At 50.1% G+C, this 13799-nt stretch overlaps 1 protein-coding gene across 2 annotated transcripts; it reads left to right on the top strand.

The window, feature by feature from the left end:
- Positions 1–6055: 6055 nt before the first annotated feature.
- Positions 6056–11310, top strand: fgf8a (fibroblast growth factor 8a). Of its 2 annotated transcripts, none has more exons than XM_076016715.1 (5): positions 6056–6264; positions 6408–6444; positions 7372–7519; positions 9131–9237; positions 10474–11310. In XM_076016715.1, the coding sequence occupies exons 1-5, from the start codon at positions 6233–6235 to the stop codon at positions 10756–10758; spliced, it is 609 nt and encodes a 202-aa protein (XP_075872830.1). In that variant the 5' UTR covers positions 6056–6232; the 3' UTR covers positions 10759–11310. The 2 variants fall into 2 exon arrangements, with proteins under 2 accessions (XP_075872830.1, XP_075872829.1); XM_076016714.1 differs by having other exon boundaries at positions 7339–7519.
- Positions 11311–13799: the final 2489 nt, after the last annotated feature.

Here is a 13799-nt window from a genome sequence, read left to right as displayed (position 1 = left end):
CTGCTCGCACCCCTGAGACAGCACAGTGCCAGGAGGGAGCATTCCACCAGGGCCACCAGGCTCCACCAGGGCCACCAGGGCCACTAGGGCCACCGGGGCTCCATCAGGGCCACCAGGCTCTACCGGGGCCACTAGGGCCACCAGGCTCCACCAGGGCCACCAGGGCCACCAGGGCCACCAGGCTCTACCAGGGCCACTAGGGCCACCGGGGCCACTAGGGCCACCAGGCTCCACCAGGGCCACCAGGGCCACCAGGCTCCACCAGGGCCACCAGGGCCACCAGGGCCACCGGGGCTCCATCAGGGCCACCAGGCTCTACCGGGGCCACTAGGGCCACCAGGCTCCACCAGGGCCACCAGGCTCCACCAGGGCCACCAGGGCCACTAGGGCCACCAGGCTCCACCAGGGCCACCAGGGCCACCAAGGCCACCAGGCTCCACCAGGGCCACCAGGGCCACCAGGGCCACCAGGCTCCACCAGGGCCACCAGGGCCACCAGGCTCTACCAGGGCCACCAGGGCCACCAGGGCCACCAGGGCCACCAGGCTCTACCAGGGCCACCAGGGCCACCAGGGCCACCAGGCTCCACCAGGGCCACCAGGCTCCACCAGGGCCACCAGGGCCACCAGGCTCTACCAGGGCCACCAGGGCCACCAGGGCCACCAGGGCCACCAGGCTCTACCAGGGCCACCGGGGCCACCAGGCTCTACCAGGGCCACCAGGGCCACCAGGCTCCACCAGGGCCACCAGGGCCACCTGAATACATTATACCATATTTTTTCAATTTTAGTTTGAATGATGGTTATGAAAGACACGGTAGTGCTCAGAATTTGCTTTGATTTTTAATGACAGAGGAAATACAAGTAGCACAGGGAGCTACTTTTTATTTCATGACGTACATGAATCATTTAACACGCAAGCTGCATGTATCTGCAGCTTGACAGCTGATTGATGTGCTTCCAAGTACCACTCTCTTCTTCTTCTTCTTCTTCTTCTTCTTCTTCTTCTTCTTCTTCTTCTTCTTCATGAACACATTTCCATTCCACCCAAATTGCCAAACTTCTTCATTCCTGCTAGTCTGAGGAAACACTGTGACACAGTGACATCCCACCATGAGGCACTGGAGACCACTGCTGCACGAAGACACACACATCTTTTCCCCGTGATTCTTTCTGACACTCGCAGGTTAATCACCAGACCACTGATGATTCTCCCACTTCCATCTCCTCCCACTTTGTTCTGTATGTACAGTATGTTGTTATTCCACCAGCGGTCCTCCCACTCTCTGTCTGCCATCCAGGCCACTCTCTGAGACCACGTCAACCTGTGAGAGTCACTGTGTGTGAGTGTGTGTGTGTGCAGGTTCACCTGTGGTTGTGGCTCGGAGCTGGCAGTGTGTGTCTGGGTGGTGTGAGTCCCTGCAGCAGCAGCAGCAGCAGCAGCAGCAGCAGCAGTGGCTGGTAAAGCCATCAGGGCCAGGCTGCCTTTGAAGAAGGCCACTGAGAGAAAGACAACAGCTTCAACACCATGCTGCCTCCCTCTCTCCCTCTCCCTCTCCCTCTCTCTCTCTCCCTCTTTCTTTTTTCACTTTTCCTCCTGAACAAAAATTCCAGCTAGAGCCTGTATTCCTCTCTGCTTTTTCACTTTATTTCCTCCTCTTGCTGACCGCCCGGTCACTCCCCACCGTCTCGCTCTCATACGCATTCCACACAGGCCCTTCTGTACAGCACTGCTGCTCAACGCCTTCCCAAAGAAGCCAAAGACTTTTCATTGGCATTTTTGTATTCTTGTCAATCAATTCAACAAACCCACCAAATGAACTGAAATGCATCACTAAGATACTACTCCTGTAATACTGTTTTATGTTACATTGGACGTATTAAAACTGTTTCATATCATGGCTTTACAAACGAATCAAGTTGAAACACATTCACCTTGGAAGCCCTCGATTGATCCTGAAGCTGCTCAGTGTGTGTGTGTGTGTGTGTGTGTGTGTGTGTGTGTGTGTGTGTGTGTGTGTGTTTATACCTCTGTGTCTGTGTGTGGTAAGTGTAAGAAGTGTGACACGTGCTGCTCCACTCAGCATCAGGCCCATTTGGTGGAGTCCTCTCAGGAATTTCAAGCCTGCGGTCACCTCGTGTTGTCCCCGCGCTACACTAATGTCATTGTCATGATATACTGCAAATATGCAAACTCACTTTGTGTTGCGGTGTCATGGCGAGGAGCACTAGTGGTCTCTCTGCTGATGATCTCACTCTCTCCGGGCCATCCTTCCACGCAGTCTGACAATACTGACTTTCTTTTTGCTCAGGGTCAAAAGATACGATTCCCACCGTGTCACACCGCTGTTAATATGTTACCCCCAACAGTGGACTAGCAGAGTCTATATAACAGTGAGGAGACGTCCATCACGAGACTGATTCTAAATCTTTTGGCTCAATGGCTAAAAAGATTTGGATCTCCTGAGTTCTTTTAGTCTCATTAATTCGAAGAGTCCAAGTCCACAGGAAATTGTCTGAAGTTTTTCAGCCGTTGGAAGTTGCAAATGTATATTTGAGGGTTTGAGCCACAGCTTTCACTTCACCCTCACAATCTACGTCAAAGATGTGGATGACACTCTGCTGTGGCAGAGCGGAGCAGTGGAGCCTCGCCTTGAGGAAGCAGCTCGTGGAGAAGATCACTGTGTGCTTCTGTGAAAGGTATGGACGTGTTCTCAGGTATCGTTAGACAGAGTCCTTTCTGTACTCAGATTATCGCTGTTTCTCCTGGACAATCATCGCTTGTGGCTGTCAGCCTTCGCTTGACCACTCCTGAGTGGACGTGAGTTCATCGCATTCAGACAGTGGCAACTCAACTTGTAGAAAGAAAAGAAAACGACGGAGGGAGATCGTACAACACTCTGTGACCTTTGGGCCAATGAGCAGCGAGGGATTGGTCGGATGGTTGTCAGGCAAATTCCCTCCATGTCTATTCACCACGCAGAGCAAACACAGTCGGAATGAAAGAGTGAAAGTGACGCATGCCAGTATTGACCAGTGGTCTCGGAGACACACGTGCCCCGCCCCCCCTGCAGCTTCCCTACCATTGGACGTGCTGGGCCCCCGAGGCCTCCTGGTCCAAGGCCTGAACCAGCGTTTCTACTTCAGGCTCCTGAGCCCAACTCCAACGCTGGACCTAGACCCCAGGTTGGCCACTTGTGTCTGTGTCCCTGCAGTCACTACTCAGTGTTCACCACCATAGGCGATGGTGGGACGGCCTTGCAGCTCCAACAACACAGAGAAAACAATAAGTAACATCTGCGTTCCTATGACCCCTAGAACTGCTCAGAACCTCAATATGGCCGTAATAAAACCTGGTGCTGGAAACTAAAGCTCAGCTTGGAAAATCCAAGGTTTGGAGGCTCTCATGAGGAGGTTGTTCACACGGATCCATATCGAGGAATATTGCAAAAGTGTCGTGGAAACGTGACCAGTTGACTGCCCAGTGACAATGGTGCGTTTCGATTGGACGGAGGAGTATTTTTATTTTTAACAAGTCATCAAAGAGAAAACTCAAACAACCTCCATGCAAGGAATGTTGTCCCTCCATCCTCCTCACAGCGGCCTCTCTGACCGGGAGGACGGCTTCTGCGCCTCCCATTCAATGCGAACACCTGCAAAAGTCAAATGTAACTCCAGCGTTTTACATTCATTCTTCTTTGACCCTTCCGCCACCCAAGCCCAATACCAAACGCCTTCCCACCTTGGAACTCTCGTTCGCCATTTAACACTCACAAGCAGCGATCAAATGGCCAGTATATTGTATATTGGTCTGAAGTTACAGAAGGGAGTTTTATTTCTCAGTGAAACTGAAACGTATCGCTCCATCGCACGTGTGAAGCTGCACAGGAGCACAAACCATCAACACGGACAGAAGCTTGGCCAGACCGCAGAGTGAAGGCAAACATATTGCTAGAGTCCTAGCAGCCGAGCAGATGAGCAGAGAGGGAGGTGGGTGGGTGGTGGGGTGGGGGGGGTAGAGAGGCTTGGGGGCAGAGTGGGGTGGGTGGTGGTGGTGGGGGGGGGTTATGAGGCCCCCTGCTGGGCCGCTGATGGATGCAGGGCTCCTGGGGTTAAGGGGAGGGCAACCAGTCCCACAGCCCAGGGTCCAGAGCTGGAACTGCCCACTGCTGGCTGCTCACACACACACACACACACACACACACACACACACACACACACACACACACACACACTTTGGTTTTCAAAACACCTTTTAAACATGCGTTTAAATGACGTTTACAATATAGGTGTCCAAAATCTCTCTCTCTCTCTCTCTCTCTCTCTCTCACACACACACACACACACACACACACACACACACACACACACACACACACACAGGTTTCCCATATTGCAGTTGCTTCTCCCCCTCAGAGCCAATCAGGACTTGAGATGAGCATGAAGTGCTTTTCACCCGCTGACCCACTGCAGAGCTCCAGTCCTGTCTGACTTCTGAAACGTGCGCGCTCACACTCGCGCTCATGCTAATGGAGGAGTGTGTGTGTGTGAGTGTGTGTGTGTGTGTGGGGGGGGGGGGGGGGGGGCAGCAGAAGTAGAAACCAGTGGGCTGACCAGCAGCAGTGTGTCACTGATGAAGGAAGTCCAGCGTGAAACGAGGAGCGAAGCGGAGCCCCCTTCACATCCCACCACTGCGTCCTCCAGAGCGCCCCCTGCCGCCGGCGGAGAGGCTGCGCGCCCCCCCCCCCAGTGCAGCTGACGTGAAGCTGATATTTGCCACTGACTCACCACAGTCGTCACTGCTTCTTGAACTCTGCCGCCGACTAGACCTTAAGCTCGTTAGCTGACAACCCAACCACGGCCATTCATTAATTCACTAATTCATTAGCCGCTGATGAGTTTCAGTCCGCGCCGCGGCCGATACTGGCTAGACTCATTCATCATCTCATCAATCAGTCACACTGATAATGGGGCTCGGATGGCTTCTCGATGCGACATGATGCGAGGGCGACGGAGAAAGGTGCCGCTTAGTGGCTCATTAATGCGGCCGCGCAAAACACAAACACAATAACAAACACAAATCAACAAAATGGGCCAATTAATGAAGAGTGTGAACGTCCCGCATCACCCTGCCTGCCAGTTTCGGCTGGTTTGTTTTCTTGTTTTCCAGAGATTTCAACACAAGGTGGGGGGGAGAGAGAGAGGGAGAGAGAGAGAGAGAGAGAGAGAGAGAGAGAAGAAACTGCTCTCTCGTTATCAAATGAAGGGAGCGGGAGTCTTTAAAAAAACGCTAATCGCCTGTAATCCTTTTAATATGTCTCACACTTCACTCTGCCAATACACAACCTGCAGCAGCAGCAGCAGCATCCCATAACTGGAAGACCGCACCTCAGGTAGAGAGAGAGAGAGAGAGAGAGAGAGAGAGAGAGAGAGAGAGAGAGAGAGAGATGTTTTAGATCAGAGGGGGGAGGGGGAGGGATGGGGTGAGGGAGGGGGTGGGGTTGGGGCTGTCTGCTTTTGTTCTGCAAAAAAGAGGGTGAGGGGTTGGGGGGTGTGAGGGGGCGGGGGAGGGAGAGGGGGGAGGGGGGGGGGGTCTTGTTCTTAGCAGGTCGGCCCTCCTGCCATTTTAACCCGGAGCAGAGCGCGAGCGGCGAGCCGAGACGTCTGACACGGCAGCGGCGGCGTGGGATGGGAGCAGAGAGAGGAGAGGAGGAGGAGAAGAAGAAGAGAGGAGGAGGAGGAGAAGAGAGGAGGAGGGTCCGTCCTGCACTCAGTCCAGACAGCCGAGCGGAGCAGCAGCAGCAGCAGCAGCAGCAGCAGCTCACCTGAGGAGAGCACCACCGGGATTACACACACACACACACACACACACGCACACACACACACACACACACACAGACCAGAGAGGTCTGATGAGACGGGAAGAAGAAGAGGAGGAAGCAGAGGAAGAAGTGGAGGAGGAGGAGGAGGAGGAAGAAGAAGGGGTTGGAAAGTTTCCTCCAAACTTTGTCGCCTGCAGCCGCTGCCTCCGCCCCAGAGTGACTGACTGAGCAGTAGTGTCATCAGGGAGAAGGTGATGGACGCTGCTGCCTGGCTGAGTCCACCTGAACCTCTCTGAGCAGCCAGTCCTCCACCCCATACACGACCACTGTTGAGGATTAACAGTGAAGGATTTCCCCTCAGCGACGAACTTTGGTTGGACGTCATTGTTTTGATTTCATCTCAACATCCAACATGCGACCCTCGTCATCGAGACTCGGCTATCTGTGAGTGTTTCTCCTCCGACACTTTTCACCCCTACCTGCCTGCTCCCTCCCTCCCTCTCTTCCTCCCTTCCTCTCTTCCCTCTCTTCTCCGTTAAATGATTTTTTTTAATTTATTTATTTAATTTTCTTATTCTCCTTCGCAGGTTGCTGCACTTGTTTGCGTTTTGCTACTACGCTCAGGTATGTCAATGCATTTCTCTCCCCTATTAGAATAATAATTAAAAAAAACTATATATATTGTAAAACTATATATAGTATATTTAGTAAATGTATTTGTATTTGGTAAATAAATAAATATTTATTTATTTATTTATTTATTTATAATGCTGGTGCTATGCAGAGACGGGCGCGCAGGTTGGGGAACACCGGTGCATAATAATGTGATAGCAATATTATGGGATGGCTCCCATTGCGCGGCCGGCTGCTGGCAGGTTGCTCGTGCCGGACACACCGACCCTGGCACGGTGCGCGCGGGCACAGACGGCCTCGCGGCTCCTGGTAGAAAAAAGAAGAAGGAGAGAGAGAGAGAGAGAGAGAGAGAGAGAGAGAGAGAGAGAGAGAGAGAGAGAGAGAAATGCGCGATCGCCGCTCGTGTTAACGCCAACCACTCTTTCAATCATTCATTCATTCATTCATTCATTCATTCATTCCGTCATAGCAGGCGGAGAAGGAAGTTCGTTATTAAAAAAAAAAAAGTTTGCACGACGTTAAAGTCGCACGGCGTGCGCGCGCTCTCCCCTCTTTACGCGCAACCTGCAATCACGCCGCGCGTCTCTTTGGGAAGCCGTTCATTTCATTTGGCAGCGGCGCGCGCCTCGGAGCTGCTCGCAGTTGTTAAGCGGGGAGGAAATAAGAAGACAACAAGCGGGTTTCCCCTCCCATCGCTTCCTTACGATATCCCACTGGCCTTGGACCCGACCAGCACCGCGGTTCCGCTGCGTCCCGACTCCTGCATACCGCCAATAAAAGAACATCAAGTCATAGAAAAAATAGCAAGAGAGAGAAAAAACAAACAAAAAAAATCCTCTATATGTACACACACTGATGATTGTGATGACATCTAATTTCTGACAGGTAACCAATCAGTCCCCGCCTAATTTCACGCAGCATGTAAGCGAGCAGAGCAAAGTGACGGACAGCGTGAGTCGCAGGCTGATCCGGGTCTACCAGCTGTACAGCCGGACCAGCGGCAAGCATGTGCAGGTCCTGCCCAACAAGAAGATCAATGCCATGGCCGAGGACGGAGACGTGCACGGTAAGAGAAGGAAGTGAAGGAAGAACCGACGGGCCGAGCTGCTCCGACTCTGCCTGTCTGTCTGTCTGTCTGTCTGTCTGTGTGTGTGTGTGTCTGTGACGGGCTAGAATTTCCCCTCTCACGTCGCTTTTATTGAATTAGTTGTGTGCGTCGAACCGCCGTGGAAGGGAAGCAGTTTGATCTCTTCCACCACCTGAATTAAAACACACACACACACACACACACACACACACACACACACACACACACACACACACACACACCTCTGGTTCCCATCGGGCTTCACTCGCAACGAAAAGAAGAACACTCATCAAAGATATTATTCCATAGATTTTTTTTTTTTTTTTCATTTGAGCATCGGTGTTTATGTTTTTGTTTTTTCCAAGTAGTTTTGTCTGCCGGAATGCCTCTTTGTCCCTTCTGCAGGACCAAAGCACTGAAAATAGATTTTATTTTTTATCACCAAAAATAATTTTCTGTTTTGAGATATGTCTGAGACATTAAATAAATAAATAAATAGATAAATAAATAAATAAATAAATAATCACCTTTAAATAACTACATAAGTTTGATGCTTTGATGTGCACAAAACAAAAATATCTTCCCCCCTCTATTGATTTGGGGTGAAAAACCTCCATATTTGCCCCCTTTAGTTATGCAGTCTCACTCATTTCTATTTTTTATTTTTTGGTCTGTGGTGTCAAGAGGCTAAAAGCTGCCGACTGATACCAACCACCAGCAGCGTTTCTCTCTGAGTTTCTCCCGGGCTCCTGATATGCAGCAGCAGCAGCAGCAGCAGCAGCAGCAGCAGCAGCAGCACCATTTGTGATCCCAGTGTGTCTCGTTAAAAGGGGACGAGGGCTCAGAGGAGCCCTGTCTGCTGGTGTAGCTGGTGAAGCAGCGGCTCTCCGGAGACCCTCAGGGTCTGGAAGAGACATTAGAAGTCATCTTACTTTCTGACTTCAACCTCCAGAACATTTCCTGGACACCGTCAAGACTCATCTTCTAAAATTCCAATGATGCAATGTTTGCTGCTGCAGCTTGTCCGCACATCGAGCTGTGAAGGTGTGTGTGTGCGTGTGTGTGTCACACATCACACACACCTGCATCTAACCAGCAGTGTGAGCCCTGAGCTGTCCAGTGCCGCTGGTTTAATGAGTTACTGACGATGAGAGCAAAGAAGCTCTTAGCTCATTAGCACAAAGCTAATGGCAACAGCCGGCCGACGTTGCCTTGTTTTTCTGTCACATTTGAAAGCAAAGTGAAGAAGTCAAATTGCAGCTCTGTGCAGCGTGGAATTCCTGTCTGCATGAATTGCAAGGACTGGGATGGATACACAAAAATGTGTGTGTGTGTGTGTGTGTGTGCGTTTTTTTGACTGTTGTGTTAGATTAAAGAAAAAAGAGCTTTTTAATGCACCTTTTATGCTTTTATTTTCTTGTCATTTACAAATGTATCATTGTGTTAAGGACAAGCACAACCGAAAGAACAAAGAAAAAAAAAATTAAAGAAAATTCAGTGGCCTAGCCAACAGCTGTAGAGCACTTTCAGCCATAACAAACTAACATTGTGTGTGTGTGTGTGTTTTGTTGTTGTTGTTTTTTTTTACAGCGAAACTCATTGTGGAAACAGACACGTTTGGGAGCCGAGTGCGGATCAAAGGAGCGGAGACGGGCTTCTACATCTGCATGAACAAGAGGGGGAAGCTCGTTGGCAAGGTGAGGAGAAATGTTGAGGCCAAGCAGCAGCAGCAGCAGCAGCAGCAGCAGCCGCAGCAGCAGCAGAGGCAAAAGGCTGGCAGGTTTGCTGTAGCTGAGGTCAAAGTGTCAGAGGCTTGCGGCTCCACAGCCGGCCGGTCGGCCCGGGGTTAGCTGAGGAGTGCTGTGCTGCAAACGCACGCTCAACTGTGGAGACACACCAGTGGAGCGCGGGTGACTTTGAGGTGTTTGTGCCTCTGCAGAATATTAATGCTCTGCCTGCCGCGAGCTCAGACTGATTTCAGTGCAAACTCAGCAGCGACGCCTTGGTCGTCACAGCTTCCTTTTCCTTTGCCTGCCCTCTACATCCCTGGGCCTGAGTCACTGTGGTGTGTGAGGCTCAACGCTCACTCACGATGGTGACTTTTGCACTGCATGTGTGGGTTGTGGCCCCAGCGATGCTGCTGCTGTGCCATTGGTGCATGTAGGTGTGTGTTTCAGGCCACAATCTCTCTCTCACTGGGAGGGCTAATAAGCAGTGTTGCCAGCCACCCTGCACTCCCCCAACACACACACACACACACACACACACACACACGGCCTTTCTTCCCCTCCACCCACCCAGCACCCTACCTCGTACACCATCTGCCCCTCGCTCGCCACTGGCCCAGTCACAGGCTGCCTTGGCCCCACCGTGTGTATGTTTGTGAGTGTGTGCGTGTTAAAGAGAGAACACGTGACGTCTTTAAGGTGTGTGTGTGTGTGAGAGAGAGAGAGAGAGAGAGAGATGGGGCTATTTTTAACATTGCAACTTGTCCAAAAAGTGGCAGCGAAAGGCGTCCGGCTGACTTCACTGTACGTGTCACCGTTGATAAAAAAAAACAAAACAAACTGTGACTGTTTCTAGACTGGAGTGCAGAAGTAGTAGAAGAAGACGGGGGAAGCATAGTAATGCATGAGGTGTTTTACGGCTATGTGGACCCTCTGAGGTCTTCTGAGTGGAGGATCCTCCCGGCAGCTGATGACTTCACAGAGTCGTCGCCGACTCTCATCCACCGTCTCTGATCTGTAATGACTGCAGCATATGCTGCGCGTATCAGGGGAGGGCTGCGTGTGTGTGTGTGTGTGTGTCTGTGTGTGTGTGCACACAGTGTCTACACAGACACACAATACACTTTCTCTGAATTCAAAATTCGCAGCGTTTCGCTCTGAGCTCATCCTGTTGTCTTTGTGTGTGTTTTTTTTTTGTTGTTGCAGAAAAACGGTCACGGCCGCGACTGCATCTTCACCGAGATCGTGTTGGAGAACAACTACACAGCACTGAGGAACGCCCGCTACGAGGGCTGGTACATGGCGTTCACCCGGCGCGGGCGGCCGCGGAAGGGCTCGCGGACGCGGCAGCACCAGCGCGAGGTCCACTTCATGAAGAGGCTCCCCAAAGGGCAGCAACCGGCCCACCCCAGCCACCACCGCCCCTTCGACTTCATCCACTACCCCTTCAGCCACAGGACTAAACGCACGCGGTACTCGGCGCAGCGCTGAGGGCGAGAAGGGAGGGAGGGGCAAGAGACAAAGTGAACAAAGAGAAGAGAGAGAGCGATGAAAGTGACAGACTGAATGAGCAGCGGCAGACACAGCAGCTCCTCCACTCCTCCAAAGACCTCCACAGACATTTTGTCCGACTCACTATATATCATAACCCGTAGTTTGATTTCTATTTTCTCTCAAAGTATAAAAAAAAATATTCATAGACAAAAAAAAAATAAAAAATACGAGAAATCTATTTTTGTACTCCAGAATTAGTATTGACCTGTGTTTTGAAAAAAAGAAAGAAAAAAAAAAAAAAAAAAAGAGTAAAGAAGAGACGTTTGTCTGTAGATGCACATGACTTTGTTGTCCCACGTATGGGTGAATCCTAGTAGAGTGTGCCGTGTTGTTTTCTTTCGTTGTGACCATGGGAGTCTCCTGCGTGGACTCCTGCCTGCTGCTCAAGGAGACTTGAAGGGCCCTGACTGACCGCACTGCCAGGGAGGACCGAGCTCGCTCACTGTCACACACTGTGCCGGAGGCTCTGCGCTGCATCCCGGGGGCTGGCGGGGGGGCCGGCTGGGGGGCCGGGCCGGGGGGGGGGGCGTCAACTTCCTGTATCTCATATAGTTTAAGGGAAAGCAGAGCTCGAACAGCGTCTGGTGGAACCGCGTGGCAGCTACCGTTTGAGAATCACAGCTTTTCCTCAGTGTCAGGAGCCCGGCGACGCCTCCCTCCGCTCGCCCTCGTGTCCTCGCCACCCCCTGAATGTCTGTTTTTATACATATATAAATATATTTTTTATTTGAGGATGTGTAAAATAATTTTAAAAACGGAATATTTATTTAAAACGTGTAAGAAATGTACATTAAAATACTGATATTAAACTCTTGTTTGGACGCCGCTTGCTTTTTAATTTGCTTTCGACACATCTTGGCATTTGGCTACTGTCATTACATAGTAGATTAGATTAGATTAGACTGAACTTTATTGATCCCAAATTGGGAAACTAGACTGTTGCAGCTGTCAAAAAACAATACAACAAGTGAAAAATTATGTACAATCAAATATCGATCTATCTATCTGTCTGTCCGTCCGTCTATCTATCTATCTATCTATCTATCTATCTATCTATCTATCTATCTGTCTGTCTGTCTATCGTTTACCCCTCACTCTCAACCAGTGGCTCTCAACTGGTGGAGTCACATTTTATTCCTGAGCATGAGGTCACCACCCAAATTTATTCCACAGCGCTTCAATTCACTCCACAAAAATATCCCACTTTCTATCGCGCCTACTAAAAAAATGTATTGAAATTATTGAATTGAATTGCAAAATAAATTGCCAACATTTGCTCCATTAATATTCTTTCTTTCTATATATATATATATGTATATATTCTTTCTGATCATCGTGGTGCTTTGCTGTCCCTGTGCAGACTTCAGACATGAGAATTCCATGAGCACGCAATAGCAGAAACCACTTGAGAGATTATTGTTGGTTCTTGGATGACGTGCACCACCTCAAACTCACCCACGCGTTCATCAATATCAGGGCAGTTCGACCACACACAGACGCGGGGGAATCTCTTCAGCATCAGGCGGAGGAATAAGCAGCAAAGCCATCGCGACTCCGCATCACTTTCAGATGACTTGAACAGACGACAAAGTCCAACATACTTTCCAATGCAGCGGTGCCAAGAGAGGTGGAGGTCAGGGTTGAGCGAAGGGTCACACCAGCTTTTCACCCGCAGTTTGTAGAGTGTTCAAAAGCTTCTTTCCCGACGCGAGTGCAAACTCTTCGCGCTGACTGCGCCGCCGCCGAGTGGGTTCAGTGTACCTGAGCCTCACCTGTCACTCAACTCACGTCTTCCTCCTTCAGCCAGAGACGATCAAAGACGCACAGATCTCAGCAGAGTCAGCAAAGAGGAACCTTGAACGTGCTGATCATCAGAGCGCGAGAACACAAAGGCAGCTGCATTGTATCCACTGCAGCTGAGATTTCAAAACGCAGGTTATATTGGTTCAACTGCAGTCCAACAATTTGCAATGTCTGACAAGTTTATATCTACTTTAGCCAATGCATAGCAGATCGGAGACAGAACTGTAATTATTATTGCGATTGTGTTTCCTTCTCAAAAGCGTTTCAAGTCTTGGCGGCGCTAATGTCGAACTTAGCGATGAAGCTGCAGAACTCCAAATGATTTTCTTTACAGTGGCCGGTGATGGCTCAGTAATGATGAATGATTGGTTCGGTGGGGAATCAAAGATAAGCTCACTCCATTTCCCCCTGGTGGTTAAAGAAAAGTGAGCTGGTGGCAGTGCGAACCCGAGGTGATAGTGACTTGTCAGTAGTCTCTGTCATTACCTTATCATTGCTCTCTCGTTAGGACGTTGACTAGATATCATTCACCGGCCATTAAGTGGTAATCATTCATTGTTTACGTAGTAATGACGTGCAATTTCCTTAGTAAGAGTGCATCCTGTTCTTTTGCTTGCTTCTCTCCTCGTGTGAGGAGCCACTGAACCAAACACTCAACAGAAGACCGGACAAAAGTAATTATACTCTCCATGTAAATATATCGTTTACCGGTGAAGATACATAGTCTGAAGAGCTGTATTTTAATCTGCGCAAGGGCTCTTTCATCTCTCACACGTGAAGACAGCCATCGTAATATTGTACTGTTGTTATGTGTACAAGGCGTACGGGTTAACACAGCAACCTTCACCAGAGGCAAAGGCAAACACGGTGACATAACTGGGGCTTTGCTGAAGATGTTGTCAGCTCGCGGCACCAAATCTTCCACAACACCAGTAGGGAGGACGACGATCCACCACCCATTCATTTTTTTTTTTTTTTAATCATGTTGGGTTTTTTTTTTGTTGCTTTCTTCTCATTGTTCTCTTTCTCTTCTTGCGTCCAGCGCGACAGATCCGCAGATGTCCATTGATTTGATTTTGCTGTTGTTTTGAGAAGCTGCTCTTCCTCTGATGTGGACATTAACCTTAAAGCAGCACCTCCTGAACAGAAAGGAAACACCATGGCCTTTGGTTTCT

The sequence above is a fragment of the Nelusetta ayraudi genome, unplaced genomic scaffold, assembly GCF_046127955.1.
Source record: "Nelusetta ayraudi isolate G7.1 ecotype Tasmania unplaced genomic scaffold, CSIRO-AGI_Nayr_v1 ptg000235l, whole genome shotgun sequence".
In the NCBI taxonomy this organism is placed as follows: Eukaryota; Metazoa; Chordata; class Actinopteri; order Tetraodontiformes; family Monacanthidae; genus Nelusetta; species Nelusetta ayraudi.
This window is presented reverse-complemented; position numbering and strand designations above follow the sequence as displayed.

Bases quoted from the DNA above. Each gene is read 5' to 3' on its own strand.
- fgf8a (XM_076016714.1), top strand. From the start codon at position 6,233: ATGCGACCCTCGTCATCGAGACTCGGCTATCT. The intron at 6,445-7,338 runs GTATGTCAATGC...AATTTCTGACAG, and splicing joins CGTTTTGCTACTACGCTCAG to GTAACCAATCAGTCCCCGCC. The intron at 9,238-10,473 runs GTGAGGAGAAAT...TTGTTGTTGCAG, and splicing joins GGGGGAAGCTCGTTGGCAAG to AAAAACGGTCACGGCCGCGA.